The sequence below is a fragment of the Mesoplodon densirostris genome, chromosome 6, assembly GCF_025265405.1.
Source record: "Mesoplodon densirostris isolate mMesDen1 chromosome 6, mMesDen1 primary haplotype, whole genome shotgun sequence".
NCBI classification, from domain to species: Eukaryota; Metazoa; Chordata; class Mammalia; order Artiodactyla; family Ziphiidae; genus Mesoplodon; species Mesoplodon densirostris.
The window spans coordinates 34,193,801-34,215,282 of NC_082666.1; the positions used below are offsets into that span (position 1 = coordinate 34,193,801).

The following is a 21,482-nucleotide window of genomic DNA, read 5'->3' on the forward strand; positions in this document are numbered from 1 at the left end:
GAGGCCACAACAGTGAGAGGCCCGCATACCGCAAAAAAAAAAAAAAAAAAAAAAAAAAAAAAAAAAAAAAAAAAAAAAAAAATAAGAAGGGACTTCCCTGGTGGTCCAGTGGTTAAGACTTTGCACTTCCACTGCAGGGGGCTCAGGTTTGATCCCTGGTTGGGGAACTAAGATCCTGCATGCTGTGTGGCGTGGCCCCAAAAATAATAATAATAAAAAGAAGAACCTTTGCAGATGGTTCCTTGATAACAGATGAGTGTTATCAGTTCTAGAATACTCTGGTGTTCACTGTATCCCTTAAAAGCAAAATGTAAAAGCAGGACATCAGTTTGACTTATAAAAGTCTTTCGGAGTAGAGGTTGATTTTAAGCTCTGCACAGTCTACCCTGTAAGTAATGTCTGGCCTTTCTGACATTAACATGTATTTATATTCTTACCCTGCCTGCTCTCTACCACCCTGTCCTACTCAAAACTGGGAGGGTTCTTTGTGTATCATTCACTTTAGGTACTCCTAACTGGATACTGGAAGCATCCTTCCTGGCCCTATAACAATCCATCTAGCCCACTCTTACTTGGATTTTTCTCCACTAACTAGAACCTAGAAAAATGTTGACAGTTCATCTACAAAGACCTAATACTTATATATTTAAGAAGCATTTCAGTGACTTTCCTCCTTTTTTTTTTTTTTTTTTTTTTTTTTTCTTTTTGCGGTATGCGGGCCTCTCACTGTTGTGGCCTCTCCCGTTGCGGAGCACAGGCTCCGGATGCGCAGGCCCAGCGGCCATGGCTCACGGGCCCAGCCGCTCCGCGGCATATGGGATCCTCCCAGACCGGGGCACGAACCCGTATCCCCTGCATCGGCAGGCGGACTCTTAACCACTTGCGCCACCAGGGAGGCCCTTTCCTCCTATTTTTGTTAACAGCTTCCTATGCACTCCTTTATTTACTAGTCTTCTCTTGGGTTAGATACCAAGTCTTTTGTTCAGGTGATTTTGTAAGTTTAGTGGTAGAGAGTATTCTAGGATGATGTTGATGAACTTTAAGATCTGGAATCTCAATCTCTAGTTCTTTCTCCTATAGCAATGTTGGTTACTTCTCATTAAAGAAAAAAATTCTTCCTTGAAAAACCTGGTAACTTCTTTTCTTTGTTAAGCTCCAACTCCCTCACTAACCACCCCCCCACACACACACTCTAGTTTTATCTCTTTGTTTAAACGTGCTCAAATAATTTTCCATCTGCACCCTTAGCCCAGAAAAATTATATGGCGTTTCTGGACTCTCAGACAGCCACATTCAGTCGCCATAAAGCACGTCTATTGGTGGTGCGAGAGCTCAAGGAGCAAGCACAGCAGGTGCATCTGGGTGAGTGCCCACCTGAAGACACAGATGCTTGGGGGGTGGCGAGGGGCAGCATTGCACTTTGTCTTAGCTGCTTACTGTCCCTCCCGCAGTGTGATTACTGTGCCAAGTAGAAGTCCGAGGCCTCTGAGGGTCCGTGAGGGTCTTTGTTGTGGGTACTGGGGAGAGAGCTTGGGGGCAGGACCAGGCACCAACAGGCAGAGCTCTGCCAAACATTCTCTCCACACCCCGACCAGAGCAGCGGACTACTGTATTTACACAGTGAACTCATTTCCAGAAGTTCCTTTGCTTTAAAAAAAAAAAAAAAAAGACTTGCCTGGTGGTCCAGTGGTTAAGACTCTGCACTCCCAATGCAGGGGGCCCAGGTTCAATCCCTGGTCAGGGAACTAGATCCCACATGCCACAACGAAGATCTTGCACATGGCAACAAAGATCCCACATGCCACAACTAAGACCCGGCGCAGCTAGCTAGCTAGCTAGATAAATAAATAAATTTTTTTATGTAAGAAGAATAAAGTTTGGTAAAGTACTAGTTTACAGTAATAAAACTGTATTTATTATCTTATTTCATTTTGAGATCGACTTTGTACTAGTTTTCATATGTCCTTAGATATGACCTGATTAACTGTAGTTCCCTTACCCCTCTGAAGGTAAACCCTCTTTTGCAGGTAGTTTTCATCCTCTCTGGTTCTTCTCTTCTAGATGATGAGGCACCCCACGGTCAAGAGTCAGATCTCTTCTCTGAAACTAGCAGTGTCATGAGTGGCAGTGACGTGAGTGGCAAATATTCCCACAGTAACTCCAGAATATCAGCGTATGTATCATGTTTATTCAGCACATTGACCATGCCCTGGGTATATGGAAAAAGTACAAGTAAATAGGTCAGTCTTCCAACAGGACAGTGCAGCAGGAGGGGGAGGACATTCTTCAAGGCCCTGTGGAAGCTGTGCAAGGACCTTCCCAGCATATCTAAGAAATCAGACTCAGCTTTGAAATGTTTTCTGCTGCAGCTTCGTGGCCTATGTGTTTGCCCATCACCCACATGGCGCTTACAGTGGGTACTCAATTTACATATGACATCTGACTTTATTCATTTAAGAAATATTAAGTGACTACAATGTGTAGGCACTGAGAAAAATATAAAGATTATAAAGAGAAAAGATTTCACACTTCTTCAATTCAAAATTCAACTAGTCAGAAGTATAATCGAGCTAGTCGTAGTGGATGTTACCAAAACCTTTTAAGGAGATGTGAGTTATAAGAGCTTGTACTCTTCCTTGGGAAACAAAAGTATATAATGCGAGATTATATATTTAAACCAAATTGTGCTTTAGGAATTCAGAATGGAGACCTGTGAGGTTGTGTGGGGCAATCAGAAACTGCAAGAAAGCCACCTAGAACTGGGCTTTGAGAGTGGGGGTGAGAGTCCCAGACAAAACAAATGGCATAATTAAAGACCTCTGAGGCAGGAGAAAATGTGGGATTCATATATATTTTATGATATTCAAATTCCAATCTGGTATGTCTGTTATCTTACTTCAACTTAATTTTGTTGCCTTTAAACTTAATTTGGTTTTTGCTACAAAATTGAAGCTGTTTGTTCTTTTCATTTTTCTACCTCTTATTATCGATGAAATCCGATTTTATTCTGTATTTTAATCAAAACTTCAGGCCAGGCATCACGTTTTAGGGTTTTCCTTATTACTTCCTGCCTTTTCTCTCCCAATTTAATTTTTATGTATCATTTTAACACCTTCACCATTTTCCCCAAAATACAAATACCATCTGTATATACTCTGGTTTCCCAGAAAGTTGGTGGCCAATAGTTACATTCATTTTAATCTGTTCAGCACAAAGAGAGCCCCTTTTCAAACATCTCTAATTTCTAACAGGAGATCATCTAAGAATCGGCGCAAAGCGGAACGGAAGAAGCACAGCCTCAAGGAAGGGAGTCCACTGGAGGACCTGGCCCTTTTGGAGGCACTGAGTGAAGTGGTGCAGAACACTGAAAACTTGAAAGGTATCTTCTCAACACTGATGCTTCTCGCCCACAAAAAACAGAGTAAATCCGTCACTTCAGGGTGCATTCCTGAAACAGAACTTCTCAGCCAGTAGCCTAGGCGTCTTCCTCTTTGGCATCCACCTACCTGAGCTGTGAGAGACTATCACTGAAACCAGGGTAAAGACGGAGGAGGCACTGCTTTCCTGCTTGGCTCTTGTGGGTTTGTTTTCTTTTTGTAGTAGATATGTTGAATTATTCCAGCTCTGGGGGAGAAAGAAGAAAATGAGGGAGATACTGTAGTATGCTATTAGATATTTTCACTTGGGAAAGAAACTCCTGTTTGGATTCTAGCAATGAAGCTGGTGATACAACATACCACTCTCAAATTTCTTCTCTCTAGATGAAATATACCATATTTTAAAGATACTCTTTCTCTTTGAGTTTGACGAGCAAGGAAGGGAATTACAGAAGGCCTTTGAAGATACTCTGCAGCTAATGGAAAGGTCACTTCCAGAAATTTGGACTCTCACCCCTCAGCAAAGTTCAGCTACACCTGTAAGTTTTCCTCAAAGACAGAATGTGCTTTTTTTTTTTTAATCACTTTGACAGGTTATTACTCTCTCACAATCTCTTAACAGTGAGAGCAAAAGATTTTCCTGTTCTTAAAACATACTATACAATAGTTAAATTGTCTCAGGCTTATGTTTAACAGGTTATTTTTGACAGGTTATTACTCTCACAGAATCTCTTAATAGAGCAAAAGATTTTCCTGTTCTTAAAACATACTATACAATAGTTAAATTGTCTTAGGCTTATGTTTAAGCTGTCAGTAAGAAGATTTATGTTTGATGGTATAGTTCATAGTACACCTTGGCCTAGGTTAAGTTTGCTTTTTATTTCTCCTTTCTGCATGAAACTGCTGTCATGGAGAAGATGGGAAAGTCACATGGTTGTCCCTGACCTTCAGTGAGATTGGTCAGGGTAGGGGGCAAGCTAGGACCAGAATTGGCCTCTCACCTCTCTGTTCAGACTTAAGGATGGGATCTGAGTTCTTTAAAGGAAGCCCAGACAATTGATTTTTCTCGTTTTATGGTAAATTTGACTCATCACTTCTGTGTTGTTGTAACAAGCTTGCTAATTATGTTAAAGCTGTTTGTGTCCCATCAAGAATTCTAATGTGTTGTCATCTATTTATTGTGTATATCTGCTCAGTCTCTTACATCTCAGGTCTATTGTTCAAAGTTTCAATTTTGATTCAGAAAGGCTGGTTTATCAGTCAGAGTCCATAAGGAAAACGAAAACCACAGCTATTATTTTATCAGAGAGAGTTTAATACATGGAACTGGTTAACCAAGTACTAGAGGACTGAGAAGGCAGAAAGGGAACACAGAGAAGGAGCATTGAGATTGTAACTGTGGGCAGCCGCTTGTACCCCTAAGGCTGAAGGAACAATAGGAAGAGTTTGGGATTCTTAGAATTTAGACGCTTGGAGGTGAGGCCCCTGCAGAGCTGGTTCTTGAACCTCGGAGAAGGGGGTGGCAGCCAGCTGGTGCTGGTATTGCCGAGGGGGCAGGATGAGGCTGGGTCTAAGTGTATAAAAATAAACAGAAACTGGAACAAACAGCTGCTGCGGGGTACAGAGCTACTGTTGAGTGAAAGCAAGCGAACAAGGGAACAAATTTCCTCTCCTTCCTCCATCCAGCCGTGCCCTGTCCCTCTGGTGTCTGCTATTGTTGGAGCATAACGGCTGTCCAAGGAGGGGTGTTTTCTCAGGCCCCCAGTCCCAGCATCACGAGCAGTGTATAGGAAGGGTTGGTTTGGCGCTAAGAGAGAGGCTGGAAATCGGCTCATAAACTTACTGGGTCTTGATTTCCCCAGTTATAAATGGGGATAATACTCTCCTATATACTTCACTGGAATGTTTTGAAGGTTAGATGAGAAGGTAGATATAAAAGCATTTTACAAGCCATAAAAATATAAACAACTGAGAATTAGCCTCCCATAAATACTTGAATTTACTGTAATAGGTATTTCCTAGAAGAAATGTGATCACCTTCAGAGCTAGTGCTTTCGAGGCTTAACAATTTATAATGCTTCCCCACGCCCTCCCTTATCCTTGTCTATTCAGATCATGTTAACATCTAAGATACCAACTTACGAGTCTTCTAGGGGAAATGACCAGGAAAATTGTGTTTTTGCTTTGGTTGGTAAAGCATGGTAATGTCATATGTGCAGGATACCACGTGGTATAGTCACATGGCAGTGTTTTGAGCACGTGACATCACTACTGAAGAGTGCGCCAGGAGAGAACACGCAGACCTGAGTGAAGGCGAGGTGGAGGGCCTGGAGTGCGCCTGCTGAGGCTCGAGCGGGTGTGGAATTCCTGCAAAGTTTCTTGTTTACCTTGAACACATGTGCAAGTTTGCATTCTCCTCCATGATATGCACAGAATTGTTTTAATGTAAAAATTCTCACAAATCTTTGAGTACAGTCTGGTGCTCTGTGTATTCTGTAACCTCTTATTATATCCCCTCCCCCCAGGGTATGGCTCACTTATTTGGAAAGGACCAGGCTTATATCACTGAGATTTTCTTTTTCTGTTTTCCCCCCATCATTACCTTGTTCTTCTGGTGGACAGGAGACGTAGAGGTCTGAATTGAGACTGGAGAAACTGGCCAATTAAAATCACATATGTGTTTGATACCATAATGAAAATGAAGGGCTATTTATTGCTGGTAGAGATTTGGTATTTGCAGTCAGCAGAAGTATAAGATAATCTTTGTTGATTCAGTCTACTTTCTACCTAGGTTCTAGGTCCCAATTCTACTGCGAATAGTATCATGGCCTCTTATCAACAAGAAAAGACTGCAGTTCCTGTTCTTGGTTAGTATTTTTTTCTCTCTAAATTATTATAGTACTAAGCAGAAGGAGTATCTTTTTGTAGGTGTTGAGATGGTTAGTAGTATAAGGAGAGATTGGGGAAACACTACTATTTTCCCTCAGTTCTAAGATTCTATCTTTAGTAAAATTAGTTTAATGCCTTTAGTGTTGGGATCCTGGGTTGGCGGGTAAGAAATCCAATGTGACATTAAATGTATAATTAAAAAAAAATTGTTCTGACATACACACTTGTCAATACAATGGCATACACTAGTCCATACAGACACATCACAGTTGAAGAAGTGTTACTCCTAAACAGTCTAATTTGCACATACCTTTTAAGGATTCATCTGAATCATCCTTTTTGGCTATTGGAAGTTTTGCATTGTGTCTTGGGGACATTTTCATATTCCTTGCTTAAGAGCTGGACCATTTTAGTCATACTTAGGATTAACAGTATAATTTGAAAACAAATCCAAAGAGGATTAGCATTTCATCTGCATTTTCTGTTGAATTCCTAAAATGTTTTGTTTCTTTGTGGGGGGCAGCGGAGAGGATTCTCATCAGTTAGGTTACATATTCCTCAAAGTTAAAAGCCCTAAAGGCTTTCTTTTGAAAGTTGGTTAAAAACCTTTTGACAGATCAATTTGGTGCCACAGTATTTGCCTTTCATGTGGATTAGTCAAGCATAGCAACTTATTTTTAGCTTTGAAAAGGTGGCAGTTTTTAAGGCTGCTATTTGCATTTCTGGCATGTGAGAGGCAATGTTCTGCAATTTTTTCATCTAAATGCTCTACTGTGGTAGCATTTCGATAACATTTGAAGTAGCCTTTGTGGGAGCCATGTCAAGTTTAACTTTCATGGCTTATGTTGCTACCAGGAATAAACTAACCACCTTCCGTTCCAGCTAAGCTCATATATGCAGACAGTTAACTGCTGTATCCCTAGATCCCCTTCTTCCTGGAGGCCGGCAAGCTGCCTTTAGTATCAGTCCCCAAACGTACACTTATTTCTGAGATGCTACAATTCATCTCAGACCAGAGGCTGTTTGGTAATTGTTTAGTTTGTAATATGTCAAATCCAGTGGTGATTTCTGTCCCCTCTTCTCCTCACTGCTGGCTTGATGCTGACCTTCAGGTCAAGTTCACTCACACCTTTCTCTAGGGTGGTCTAGTTGGCTTTATTAAAGAGCACTTCCATTTCCCAGCTGAGCCTTAAAGACTTTAAAATGTTGAGGCTCCTCATTATCAGAGTATTTATTATCCGTGTCCCTGTGTAGGAACACAAGTGTAGATTATTAGGAAAGGAGAAATTCTCATAATTCAAAAAGAGGTGGATGAGCTACTCACAAAATTAGTTCCTCTCAAAATATTCCTCACCTGCCCCTTCCCAGCTAACAGTAGTAGTAGGGGATCAGTGACTTGATGGGGCATTTTCTGATTGTTTCATGTTAAGATGCAACGCAGTACCATGCAGGTTGATTGCAAGTCTGCAAAAATGTAATCCATTTCATAAAATGGATTAACCTTTTACTAGAGTAGTGCTTAAATCATGGCCGAATTGGGCTTGTTATAATTGATAACAAAATTACTTCAAATGAGTATGATTTGACTATCAAAGGATTAAGAGAAGTCTTTGGGAAAGTTGATAAAGCCCTCAAAATGTTTTTGTGAAATGACTCTCTCTGTGCTGTGAAATTCACACATGGAAATGTGAAAGATGTCATGTCCTGCTGTCATACAGTTTGTCAGAACAATTTCTTTCCTGCCAATAAGTCAATACTTGGTATTTATTCTTGGTTAAGTCTAAGAATCAAATATAATTGTAGTTATGCCTAATTTTTAAAAGTAAGATACACTATTTTCAGAACTTGTTTCTTTTTTACAAAAAGATCGAGTCTCATTCAGAGTTTACCCACTATTTAACATAAAATTATGGAGCTTGTTCACAATGAATTTAAGTAGGCTTTTCCAATATTATATATAAGTAAAACCTCTTGTGATCTTTCTGTCTATATAGATTTTTGTTTGGGGGTGTAGAGAGTAGTAATTGTATATGAAATTATAAAACTGTTACGATTAGTAGAGAAAATCTGGATTGTACAGAAAAGTATGGCAAAAAAATTAAGATTTAATAATTTCTAGTTATACATGTGTACCATGCATGTATATATGTATCATGAAAACCATGTTTTTAAAACACTTTATCTTGCACATTTTTCACACATTTCAAAATATTCATGTAAATAATTTTTCATGTCTGTATGGGTCATATATACAGATGTACCATGAATAATACTGAGAAAGATCATCTTTATATATGCATGTTTTCTCATGTCTCTACTTCCTGTATATGATTCCTACTTAGATAAGAGACTCCATAAAGCTAACTGAAAGAGGGCCTGCGAGTTTTATCTAACGGTGACAAATTTCCCCCAACCATCGCCCGCCTCCGTTTATTTATTTTTTTTAAATATGGACATTTTTATTGATCAGTGTGTTTACAGAAATTTTTATCATAAAGCATTTTCCGTCCATTAACTTCACTTACTGAATACATGCCACTACTTTTTTTTTACTCTTATAATTGATGTAAATTTTACATACAGTAAAATTTACAGATCTTAGGTGTATAGTTTGATGAAAGTTAACTCTGGTTCTGATGGTCGTCTTGTAGGTGCAAAGCCCAGTTGCCTAATTTTAGCTTAGAGTTACTTGCCTCAGCTCCCACCAAGAAAAAATAGTGTGCTTATCACAGTTTCCCTCTCCTTTCTTTCAGATGCTGAGCTTTTTATACCACCAAAGATCAACAGAAAAACCCAGTGGAAACTGAGCCTTCTAGAGTGACTCTGACCCCAGTTAGGAGGGCTCTGGCAGAGAAGACTTTTCCTTCCACTCCTCACTCCTCGAGGCCTGGCTGCTGGGAACTGCGGAGAGTAAGACCGTCTATTTTAGCATTACGGAGAGCTGCTCTGTGCAGCAGACCTCAGCAGACACCATTTCTATTTTACTTTGCATATAATCTTAATCGTTAGCAAGGCTTTAAGCTTTAACCCATATAGCATCATTTCGTAAAAATTCCTGTTCTTCTACTTAGTGCTGATTGAGAGCATATTTCTGGTATTTGTGGTAATCAGGACACTGGGTTTCATTCCCAGGTACAGGTCGGAATCATATTGGGACCGTAGACAAATCACAGAATTGATTTGTGCCTCAGTTAATTGGGAATGTTTCGTGGCTGCTACATCAAAAGTGTGAAGAAAAGTAAAATAATGTTTTCGAATTGTTTTATGTTCGTTGAGGAAAGCCTTATGTATAAATAACTAATGGCTATTAGAGCTCCCAACAATAGGTCGAATTTAATCATTTAAATGACTTCACCTTGAACTAAAGCAAAATGAAAAGTGAAATCTATCCTTTGATATTCTAAGCTTTCCTATGCTGCCATTGCTTATTTTGTAATATCTTACCAGGTCATGTGCTTCCAGTGATAACTGGTTTGAGCCTCCTATCACTACAGTGTCCATACGGACTATTTTTATTGCCTGTGAATGTTCTGCTAGAGTTAGCAGTGTTAGGGCTGGAACAGATTAGAATTTCTGAAACAGTATTGCATACGTTTGGGATGGTGAGCAGTGTGCATCATAGGCATGAACAGTAGTAAGTTACTCCTTTTTCTCCAAATGTTGCTTCTTTTAACATAATGTTTTTGTTAGTATCTAGGCCATTTCATTTATTTTTCTTTATGGTGCTTAACTGACCTCTGTCTTTTAGTTGTTTTCTTTGGAAGAAATGAGAATGTTATCTCTTTTTGGTGAGTCTAGAAAAAAGCTTAGTTTGTTTTGACAACAGTTTTGTGGCTGACTCTTGGGTAAGGTTAACAATCTCTCTCATGCTTTTAATACCAGAACCAGACCTTTATTACTCTACGTAAACTAACAGGAAGTCAGAGTATAGGTATACCCAGAATTGTGTAACTAAAGAAGCCTTTTCCTAGTATAGCAAAATGTAAACTTGAGAATCTAGGTGTGTTCACTGTATAATTCAACTTTTCTGTGTGTCTGAAAATTTTCACAAAATAATAGAAAAAGTAGAAGAAGAAGATCTATAATTAAGTGCCCAACGTTGAAAGGCTGCAAGTGCTTTGTGACTACTCTTTGGTGTGGATTAATGAACATGGTAACTTACATGTCATTTTAATATATTATAGTGCTCTTCCTATGGATAATAGTAAAGGGGCCCATGCTGATGGGTGGGAAATAGAAGTAAATGTGTCTGTTGATAATGGTGTGACTTTGCATGGATGTTCACTTTCCTTGAAATAATATATTGAAGCAGCAAAAAAGAATTTGTGTGAATACAAATTACTATCAATTACTCTCTCTCTGAGCAAGGTGGAATTTTATTCATTTGGAGTAGAAGCAGGTGAGACCAGGCCTTCCAAATTGAAGGCCAAGTCAAGGGTGAATTCATGGGGAAAAGTGCTGTGTATGGGCAAAGGAGAAACTCCTGGGAGTTGTGAATGCTTAATTTGGGGGAAAGATTCTGTTAAGTTCTAGAGAAGAGTATATAATTCTCCCCCCAAATTTGGCCTCTTCCCAAAGCAAATTCATGCAAGAAGCTAAAAGCCTCAGTTATTTAGTTTGTTCCATAGAATCAGCTTTGTTCAGATGCTTCAGACATCAAGAGGAAACTTGCAGAGGACTTTCTCTGATAAATAAAAGCACATTTTAAATTTAGACTTTTTTTAAAAAACAGAGGCAGGAGCCAATGTTTTTATTATGTCTTTATGAGTATAGCTTGGTGTAATTTCTTAGCATTGCCACGTATTTTAAAATAAATTTATTTTCCATATGTATCTACATATGTACACACATGCACACATCTGGGGGATTTTCCATAGTCATAACTGAAGAGGATTTCTTAAAAATAAATAAAACTTGAAGGCATTTTGAGTTTATTTTTGTGCATGGTGTAAAGGTATGTTCTCACTTCATTGGTTTACATGCAGCTGTCCAACTTTCCCAGTATCACTTGCTTAAGAGACTGTCTTTTTCCCATTTTATATTCTTGCCTCCTTTAAGGTTTAATTGACCATAGGTGTGTGGGTTTATTTCTGAGCTCTCTGTCTCGTTCCATTGATCCATGTGTCTGTTTTTGTGCCTATATCACACTGTTTTGATTACTGTACCTTGGTAGTATTGTCTGAAGTCTGGAAGGTTTATGCCTCCTGCTTTGTTCTTTTCCTCAGGATTACTTTGGCAATCCTGGGTCTCTTATGGTTCCATGTAAATTTTAGGATTATTTGTTCTAGTTATGTGAAAAATGTCATAGGTAAGTTGACAGGGATTGCGTTAAATAGGTAGATTGCTTTCAGTAGTATGGTCATTTTAATAATATTAATTATTCCATTTCAAGAGCATGGGATATCTTTCCATTTCTTTGAATCATCTTTAATTTCCTTTATTAATGTTTTATACTTCTCAGCATATAAGTCTTTCATCTCCTTGGTCAGGTTTACTTCTAAGTATTTTTATGTTGGGGCTGTGATTTTAAAAGGTATTTTTTTTTACATTCCCTTTCTGATATTTCATTGTTAGTGTAAAGAAATGCAACCAGTTTCTGTACGTTAATTTTGTATCCTGGTACTTTACTGAATTCGTTTATCAGTTCTAGTAGTCTTTGTGTGGAGTGCTTAGGATTTTCTGTGTACAGGATCATGTCATTTTCATGTCATAATGAAAATTTTACCTCTTCCCTACCAATTTGGATACCTTTTTTCTTTTTCTTGTCTTGCTGTGGTTAGGACTTCCAGTTCTATGTTCAGTAGAAGTGGTGAAAGTGAGCATCCTTGTCTTGTTCCAGATTTTAGCAGGAGGGCTTTCAGCTTTTCACCATTGAGTATTATATTGGCTGTGGGTTTGTCATAAATAGGTTTTATTATGTTGAGATATGTTGCCTCTCTACCCACTTTGGAAAGAGTTTTTATCATGAATGGAGGCTGAATTTTGTCAAAAGCTTTTTCTGCATCTATTGAGATGATCATGTGGTTTTTGTCTTTTGATGTGTTGTATCACATTGATTTGCATATGTTGAACCATCCTTATGAAGTTGGGATGAATCCCACTTGGTGTATGATTTTCTAAAAAAAATTTATTTATTTATTTATTTATGGTTGTGTTGGGTCTTCGTTGATGCTCATGGGCTTTCTCTAGTTGCTGAGAGTGGGGGCCACTCCTCATTGCAGTGTGCGGGCTTCTCACTGCAGTGGCTTCTCTTGTTGTGGAGCATGGGCTCTAGGCACGCAGGCTTCAGTAGTTGTGGCGCACAGGCTTAGCTGCTCCGTGGCATGTGGGGTATTCCTGGACCAGGGATCGAACCCGTGTACCCTGCATTAGCAGGCAGATTCTTTTTTTTTTTTTTTTTTTTGCGGTACGCGGGCCTCTCACTGTTGTGGCCTCTCCCGTTGCGGAGCACAGGCTCCGGACGCGCAGGCTCAGCAGCCATGGCTCACGGGCCCAGCTGCTCCGCGGCATGTGGGATCCTCCCGGACCAGGGCACGAACCCGTGTCCCCTGCATCGGCAGGCGGACTCTCAACCACTGTGCCACCAGGGAAGCCCAAGCAGGCAGATTCTTAACCACTGCACCACCAGGGAAGTCCCATGTATGATCTTTTTTATGTGTTGTAGGATTCAATTTGCTAATATTTTGTTGAGAATTTCTGCACTTGTATTCATCAAAGATATTGGCTTGTAATTTTCTTTTTAGGTGATACCTTTGTCCAGTTTTGGTATCAGGGTGATGGTGGCTTCATAGAATGTCTTTGGTAGTGTTCCCTCCTCTTCAGTGTTTTCAAAGAGTTTGAGAAGGATTGGTATAAGTTCTTCTTTGTATGTTTGGTACAATTCACCTGTGAAGCCATCCAGTCCTGGACTTTGTAGGGAGTTTTTTCAAATTGTCTATTTCTTCTTGATTCAATTTTGGTGGGCTCTATGTTTCTAGAAACTTGTCTATTACGTCTAGGTTTTCAAATCTGTTGGTATATAATTGTTTATAGTATTCCCTTATAGTTTTTTGTATTTCTGTGTTACTGGTTGATTTTTCATTTATTTTGTTTATTTAGGTTCTCTTGTCTTTTTGTGCCTGGACAGTTTTGTCAATTTTGTCTACCCTTTCAAAGAACCAGCTCTTGCTTTTAGTGGTTTTTTTTTAATCTGTATTTTATTTACTTCCTCTCTGACCTTTATTCTTTCCTTTCTTCTGCTGACTTTTTGTTTGTAATTCTTTTACGTGGTTGGTTAGGTTGAGGTTTTTCTTGTTTTGTAAGGAAGGCCTGTATTGTGATAAACTTCCCCCTAGAACTGGTTTTGCTGCATCCCATAGATTTTGTATGGTTGTATTTTCACTGTCATTTGTCACAAGGTAATTTTTCATTTCCTCATTGACCCATTGTTTTTTTAGTAGCATGGTGTTTAGTCTCCATGTAATGGTTTTTCGCATTTCCTTTTCTGTGATTTCAGGTTTCATGGCATTGTGGTCTGAGAAGATGCTAGAAATAATTCCTACACTTTTAAATTTGTTGAGGTTTGTTTTGTTCCCTGGTATGTGGTCAGTCCTAGAGGATGTTCCATGTGCACTTGGAAAGAATGTGGATTCTGGTTTATTGGATGTAATGTCCTGGAAACATCAATTAACTCTAACTGTTCTATTGTATCTCTAGAAGAGATCATAGGCAAAACATTCTCTGATATAAATCGTACCAATGTTTTCTTAGGTCAGTCTTCCAACGCAATGGAAATAAAAATAAATGGGACCTTGTCAAACTTGGAAGCTTTTGCACAGCAAAGGAAACCATACACAAAACGAAAAGACAACCTAAAGCATGGCAGAAAATATTTCTAAATGATGCTATGGACAAGGGCGTAAATTCCAAAATATAGAAACAGTTCATACAACTCAACAAACAACCAAATCGAAAAATGGGCATAAGACCAAAATACACATTTCTCCAAGTAACACATACAGGTGGCCAAGAGGCACATGGAAAGGTGCTCAACAGCACCAATTATTAGAGAAATACAAATAAAAACTACAATCAGGTACCACCTCACACAGGTCAGAATGGCCATCATTAAAACTCTATAAAATAACAAATGTTGGAGAGGATGTGGAGGAAAGGGAACCCTCCTACACCACTGGTGGGAATGTAAGTTGGTGCCATTGCTATGGAAAACAGTATGGAGGTTCCTCAGAAAACTAAAAATAGAATTACCATATGAGCCAGCAATCCCACTTCTGGGCATATATCCAGACCAAACTGTAATCCAAAAAGATACATGTTATCCCTATGTTCATAGCAGCACTATTCACAATAGCCAGGACATGGAAACAGTCTTAATGTCCATCAACTGATGAATGGATAAAGAAGATGTGGTACATGTATACAATGGAATGCTACTCAGCCATATAAAAGAACAATGGTATTTGCAGCAACAAGAGATGATCATACTAAGTGAAGAAAGTCAGAAAGAGACAAATACCACATGATGTCACTTATATGTGGAGTCTAAAATATGACACAAATGAACGTATGTACAAGAGAGAAACAGACTCACACTCATAGAGAACAGACTTGTTTCCAAGGGGGAAGAGGGTCGGGGAGGGGTGGAGTGGGAGGTTGGGGTGAGCAGATGTAAGCTACCATATATGGAATGGATAAACAACAAGGTCCTACTGTATAGCACAGAGAAGTATATATTCAGTATCCTATGATAAACCATAATGGAAAATATATAAAAACAAATGTATATATATGTACAGCCGAATCACTTTGCTGTATAGCAGAAATTAACACAACATTGTAAATAAACTATTATCCTTCAATTAAAAAAAAGAAAAAACGTCAATACAATTCACCCTATCACTGGTCTAAAAACAAAACAGAAAAACATCTTAGTTTAAGAGGCAATCAGCAAACTTCAATACCCGTTCATGATAAAAACTCTCAGAACCAGAAATAAAAGGGAATTTCCTCAACACAAGTGGGCTAGGATTGGCACATTTTTTCTGTAAAAGGCTAGAGAGTTAATATTTTAGGCTTTCTGGGACTTTCATCTAGACTGTCTCTGTCACAACTCTTCAACTCTGTGGTTTTAAGTGCAAAAGCAGCCACAGACAATGGGTAAACAAATGGTGGGGCTATGTTCCAATAAAACTTTATTTACAAAACAGGTGGCCAGTGAGATTTGGCCCACAGGCTATAGTTTGCCAACTCCAACAACAGCCCTCCCAGTTTCTCACAACTATTAAACTCCCCCAAAAGCTAGCAAACATCACACTTAGGGTGAAAGACTGAATTTCTCCAGCTAATCTCACTCACTGTAGACAAGGCCAAGAGTTAAAAACTCTATAGGGGTCCATACTTATGGAGATTCCTACGCTTTTGTGAGTTTTTACCTCCAGGAGCCCTACCAGAACTTCTCACGGTGACTGTGTACTTCTAGCAGGGGGAAGGGAAAAGCAGACATTTGAAAATACTGATCTTTTTAACAAGACCTGCACTCAAATGATTTGGGCAGAGCCTAATCGAAGTGGGTTTTACCAGGGCCTGACCAATGTGGAGGCAGGGAAATACCCAAATCCAGCCCCCTCTAACCTTCCTGTCCTACCTAAGGAGTGGAAAAAAACTGAGAAGCACTGGTGAAGTTCACAGATGAGGTACATGCTCACTTAAAGACTGACAGCTAATCACAGGACTACAGAACCCTTCTCCTACCCAACCCCCAGCCTCATCACCATATCATTAAAGACCTATTTATCAGATTTGCTTTTACCCAGTATATCACACACATTAGGCTTTTGACAGAAAATTACAAGGCATACAAAAGGGAGTAAAAAACAGTTTGGGGCCTCCCTGGTGGCGCAAGTGGTTGAGAGTCCGCCTGCCGATGCAGGGGATACGGGTTCGTGCCCCGGTCTGGGAGGATCCCATATGCCGCGGAGCGGCTGGGCCCGTGAGCCATGGCCGCTGAGCCTGCGCGTCTGGAGCCTGCGCGTCCGGAGCCTGTGCTCCGCAACGGGGGAGGCCACAACAGTGAGAGGCCCGCATACCGCAAAAAAAAAAAAAAAAAAAAAAACAGTTTGAACAGTCAGAGCAAGCATCAGAACACGACTGATATGGCAGGGATGTTGAGATTGTGAGGCTGGGAACTTAAAATCAGTACAATAAATATGATAACACCTCTAATGGAAAAAACAACGTGCAAGAACAGATGGGTCATGTAAGCAGAGAGTTGGAAATTCTAAGAAAGTCAAACAGAAATGTTAGAAATCAAAAGCAGGCATCTTATCCATTTAATTAACCATCTTAGGTGGGATATATCTTCATGTTTTCAGCTCAATCACCCAACATATTTTCTTTCCAGGATCTAATGATATCACAGTTACCTTCTTTCACTCACTCTTATTACATGAAAGACAATGAAGTATTTTATTTTTTATTTATTTATTTTTTTTTTTGCTGTACGCGGGCCTCTCACTGCTGTGGCCTCTCCCGTTGCGGAGCACAGGCTCTGGACACACAGGCTCCGCGGCCATGGCTCGCGGGCCCAGCCGCTCAGCGGCATGTGGGATCCTCCGGGATCGGGGCACGAACCCGCGTCCCCTGCATCGGCAGGCGGACTCTCAATCACTGCGCCACCAGGGAGGCCCCAATGAAGTATTTTAAAAGCACAATTTTGTTATGTAGATGTGCCCACTAGTGACAACTGTAACAAACACTTTCTCATCAAAGGCCAAAACCCTAAAAGGCAGGAATCCCTGGTATTAATTGTGTACCTGTGTCCTGTTAAGTCTGTGACAGCACATAGGCTTTATTATTTTCATAATAAATCCTAGAATTCTATCAAAAGCTGTTATAGGTACTTATCTTTATAATCTGGTGAAAAATTGGAACCCATCAAGCTGTCCGAGGTAAAAGAGACATTTCCAACAGAAAGAACGGGAGTGAAAGCCAAAAAAGGGTGCAACGCTACATCACTTTGGTTGAGAACAGTCTTTTCTCATTGTTTCTACTTTGGCAAGTTAATATACAAGGTATAATCCCCTTCAGATTTAATTTATACTTTCTACCAAGGTCAAGCCACTAGTGCATATTATAATAGAGTTCTTTGGTATTCTACCTCACAGCAAGTGTAATTACTTAGAGATATACTGAACTTGGATTTCCAAATCAAGTCAGCAACATGGGAGACCTTCAGGGGAAATACTATCTCTGGATTTCCTAAATACCCACAGTTCCTTTAATTTTCATGATCACTAAGGTACGACTGGGAAGCCCTTGCTTGTTGATTGGGGGTGGGGCAGAGGGTGTGGACGGGAGGCACTGAGTTTACCTGGGCGTACTGTTCCAAAACTGTGGCTGCGTCGCCGTGCTTCCTCTGCTCAGCTAGCTTTCCTGCAAAGACAATAAGCATCTGAGCACAGTTGGCTTACGAGGAACGGTATTCCCAAAACTCAAGTGGAAACGGTGTTTGGTGGTACTATTTAAATCAAAATGTTCTCCTACAAATTGGAGACTGAGCTCTACAGAGTATACATTCAAAGTGAACTGCTTTAAAATAGCATTTTCAAAAGTGTTCCCCCAAGACTGCTCAAAGGATCATAAAAGGCAGAACCAAGAAACCATTCTCAGGTCAAGTACGTTTGTGAAGCACTGGGTAAGATAGAGTTAAGCGTTCTTTTGCTGAAATGCTTCATTAATATGTCTTTATTGTGTATCAAACTATATACTTTATGAATTTCTATGAGAGAGACAGGCAGGAATACCACGGGGTCCTATCTTAAATGGAAGTTACCATCAAAATTTAGCATGAGATGTGAAAATCACATAGAGTCAAACTCAGTCAGAAAAATGCTTACAAAGGCACACATATGGGAAACTGACCTAGCATCTCTCACTAATCCATTTTTTTCCTCTAATAGGAAGAGGCTGCTGTTTCTTTGGTTGAGCACTAGATGGGGATAGCTGGCTTATGTCAGGAGTCTTGCAGTATCTTCAGATCTGAGACTCATACTCAGCCCAGTTGAGATAATTACACTATGAGAGGCACACAGAACCCAGAGTTAACTAAGGGGCTGGCAGAGTCACGTCTCCCATTTCATGCTAACTCCAGGGCATATTATCACTGACAAAACCAGGAAGAGTCACCTCCACTGTTTAAATAGCTATCTTTTCTTTCTTTTGGTGACTTGTGTAAACTGCCTAAGTTAAATGTACACATGAAGTGACTCCACCTTGTAACATTTCTCAAAAATCTTTGAGCACTGTCTTCTCCACCTAAGCATCTGGGAGAACTAGGTGCACTCCATTATAAGGCATGACAAACAGCAAGCTAAGAGTTGGAAAGAATGTAAGAGAAGATAAGAGACACCAAGAAAAGAACTAGAAAATTTAAACTACAAATAACAAGTTTCTAGAGCAGAAGTATCAACGGAGCCAGAATGAAGAGTTAATAAGACTCAAATAAGGACTTCTCGGTACTTGTAAAAAGAGTTTAGCTTGGAAACTCAAAGGGCTTATAGAAGAGTCCACAGATCTAATAACCAGAAAATGCCAGAAACAGAAAAGTGATAATCTCACACATTTTTATAATCCCAAAGGAAAAAAAACAATGTGAAATTACTAAAGAGAATATGTACGTACAATGAACAGGATATAGTTTGGATTTTTTTTTAGGAGTGCTTTTTATGGGGAGATCATAACAATATTTACAAGACTCTTGAAAAGGTAAGGGGGAAATATACCAGCCACTCACTTCAAGTACAGCTGACAGGGCCAGAGCCCCACCCGTCTCTTCTCCCAGGCACTCTGGGAATGCCACTCCACTCTAAGAAATCAGACTGTGGAATAACCTCACCTCCGGTTCAGGCAATCCCTAGATCCTGATACAGCTAAACTGCCTTTGCTTTCACACTGCTTATACATTTGCCTTCATTTCTGAAAATTGCTATTATGGTTTCCAATGATCTATTGTCTATATTTGAACGGTCCCACCCTGAAATTCATCTTTATATTCTTGCAGGGCACATTGCTACCCAGCTACACTGTACTAGGTGTACCTGTAAAATGTGAGTTTGGTGAATGAGGTAGAGAAAAGTGTTAGCTAAGTCATTTCCAACTTTGAGTGTTCTCTCACGATTCCAGCTTTTCCCCTTCCCGAGGACTGGAATACAGATGTGGAGAAAATCCACCTTTGACTCTCTGCCTAAGAGATGGCAGATCCGCACCATGGGAGGACTTGTCAGTGCCATGAGAGAGACAAGTAAACTGCTTTCTTTATTGTGCCATTGTATTTGGGGAACTCTCGTAGCAGTTCAACTTTTACTCTACCTAATAAGCCACTCCAAATTAACCTTTACCCATGCACACGACAGTGCACCAAGGTTGCTGCCGCCTGACACGTGTCTGCAAAACTGCCAACCAAAACCACAGAGACACAAAGCCATTAGAGAAGTTATCTGGGAGAACCTAATGGCGTGTTTACCTGCCAGAGTTCTGCCCAGCCCAGCCAGCTGGTCTTTGGTCAAGTGAAGCTGGGCTGCCACACAGAGAGCTTGCTGCCAACTGCCACAAGCCAGAAAGGCGCTGAGAGCTTTCTCGTGGGCACCACAGCGGGCAAACACGAGCCCTGCTGGCTCACAGAGGTGCTCCTGCAGCAGGTGTTCCCCGTAAGCAATGCTGATGTCCTGGGACAGGAAGAGACAAAGGGTTGGTGAGGAGAGGTGATAACTGTTCTTTTAAATCTCCAAGGTAGGCTGCCACGGTCATTATACTTGAAACTCCCTGGAATGACTTAGAAAAACCCTGTGGATGACCAGTGAATTCAATCCTTCTTCCATTCAAAACCTTACTGAACATGTGCCATGTATTCATCCAACAAATAATTACTGACTACTATTCAGGGCAGCGGGAGTAACAGCAAAGCAAAAAATAAAGCCAAACAAAGCAAAAACAAACAAACAAAAAATAAACAGTAACAAGGAACACTCCCAAGTTCCTGCTCTTGTGGTGAAAGAGTACAGACTTATAAACACACTGTGGTCGACAGCATAATGGCAGGTAGTGGTAAAGGGACAGAGCGATGGGAGTGCTATTTCAGAGGGCTGTGAGGAGAAGAAGCCATGTGAAGAGTTACGGGACAGTATTCCATGCCAAGAGCACAGAAAGCACCATGGCCGTCGGGCAGGAATGGGTATGGAACGCACAGGAAAGAATAATAAGAAGGCTGGTATGACTGAAGCACGGAGAGCACAGGAGACGAACAGATAAGGCAAATGAGAGCAAAGAGGCAGGCTTTGGCCAAATTCTCTACTCCCCAGGCTCAGTATTAGGCAGGGAAACAGAGGGACATAACACGGGGTCCCTGCCCTTAAGGAAACCCACAACCTGGTGGGCAACGAATCAGTAAATAGCAGATTGATAAATACCATCCCCAAGGTTAGAACAAGGTGCTCTGGGAGCTCAGTGTTAGGTACCTCAGCCAGGAACGGCTTTCTGGCAGAGGAGACCCGAGAGTTTAGAAGGACAGGAGGGCTAAAGGAAGGGGAGGTAGAGGGCTGGCAGAGGCAGCTGACACTAAAGAAGCAGGCAGGGACCAGATCACAGAAACACGTGTGCAATTTGTGGACAAACTGAAAATGGTGGTGGTGATGGCACGGGCTCCATATCCCAGGTCGACCACCTCACGTGCCAGGTCCTGAGGCAAGGTGGTTCCTCATTTGAAAATTGTGCACTACACCTACCAGGTTGTTGTAAGAATTATAATACATGTAGCTGATAAGGAAAGTATCTGCATATGAGAAAAGCTAAACAGATTTCAAACAAACGAACCAAACTTTATGCAGAAATATATGGGCACCACCAGTCCCTCCCATCAGGAAACTTGCATAAGCCTCTTAGATAGCCTCATCCACCAGAGGGCAGAAAGCAGAAGCAAGAAGAACTACAATCCTGAAGCCTGTGGAAGGAAAACCACATTCACAGAAAGATAGGCAAATGAAAAGGCAGAGGGCTATCTACCAGATGAAGGAACAAGATAAAACCCCAGAAAAACAACTAAATGAAGTAGAGATTTGCAACATTCCAGAAAAAGAATTCAGAATAATGATAGTGAAGATGATCCAGGACCTCGGACAAAGAATGGAGGCAAATATCGAGAAGATGCAAGAAATGTTTAACAAA

At 40.4% G+C, this 21,482-nt stretch overlaps 1 protein-coding gene and 1 non-coding gene across 3 annotated transcripts in view; both read left to right on the forward strand.

Annotated features, from left to right (window-relative positions):
- The window catches only part of ELP1 (elongator acetyltransferase complex subunit 1), a 63,220-nt gene extending 52,031 nt beyond the window's left edge, over positions 1–11,189 (forward strand). For both annotated transcript variants that reach the window (XM_060101196.1, XM_060101195.1), the window contains 6 exons: positions 1,249–1,362; positions 2,062–2,173; positions 3,252–3,379; positions 3,762–3,916; positions 6,169–6,244; positions 9,020–11,189. In XM_060101196.1, the coding sequence (XP_059957179.1) occupies positions 1,249–1,362; positions 2,062–2,173; positions 3,252–3,379; positions 3,762–3,916; positions 6,169–6,244; positions 9,020–9,087 (653 nt within the window). In that variant the 3' untranslated portion in view covers positions 9,088–11,189. The remainder of the gene's footprint in view (positions 1–1,248; positions 1,363–2,061; positions 2,174–3,251; positions 3,380–3,761; positions 3,917–6,168; positions 6,245–9,019) is intronic.
- On the forward strand, positions 1,673–1,745 carry TRNAG-CCC (transfer RNA glycine (anticodon CCC)). Its single transcript has one exon. It is a non-coding gene; the product is annotated as a tRNA-Gly (tRNA).
- Positions 11,190–21,482: the final 10,293 nt, after the last annotated feature.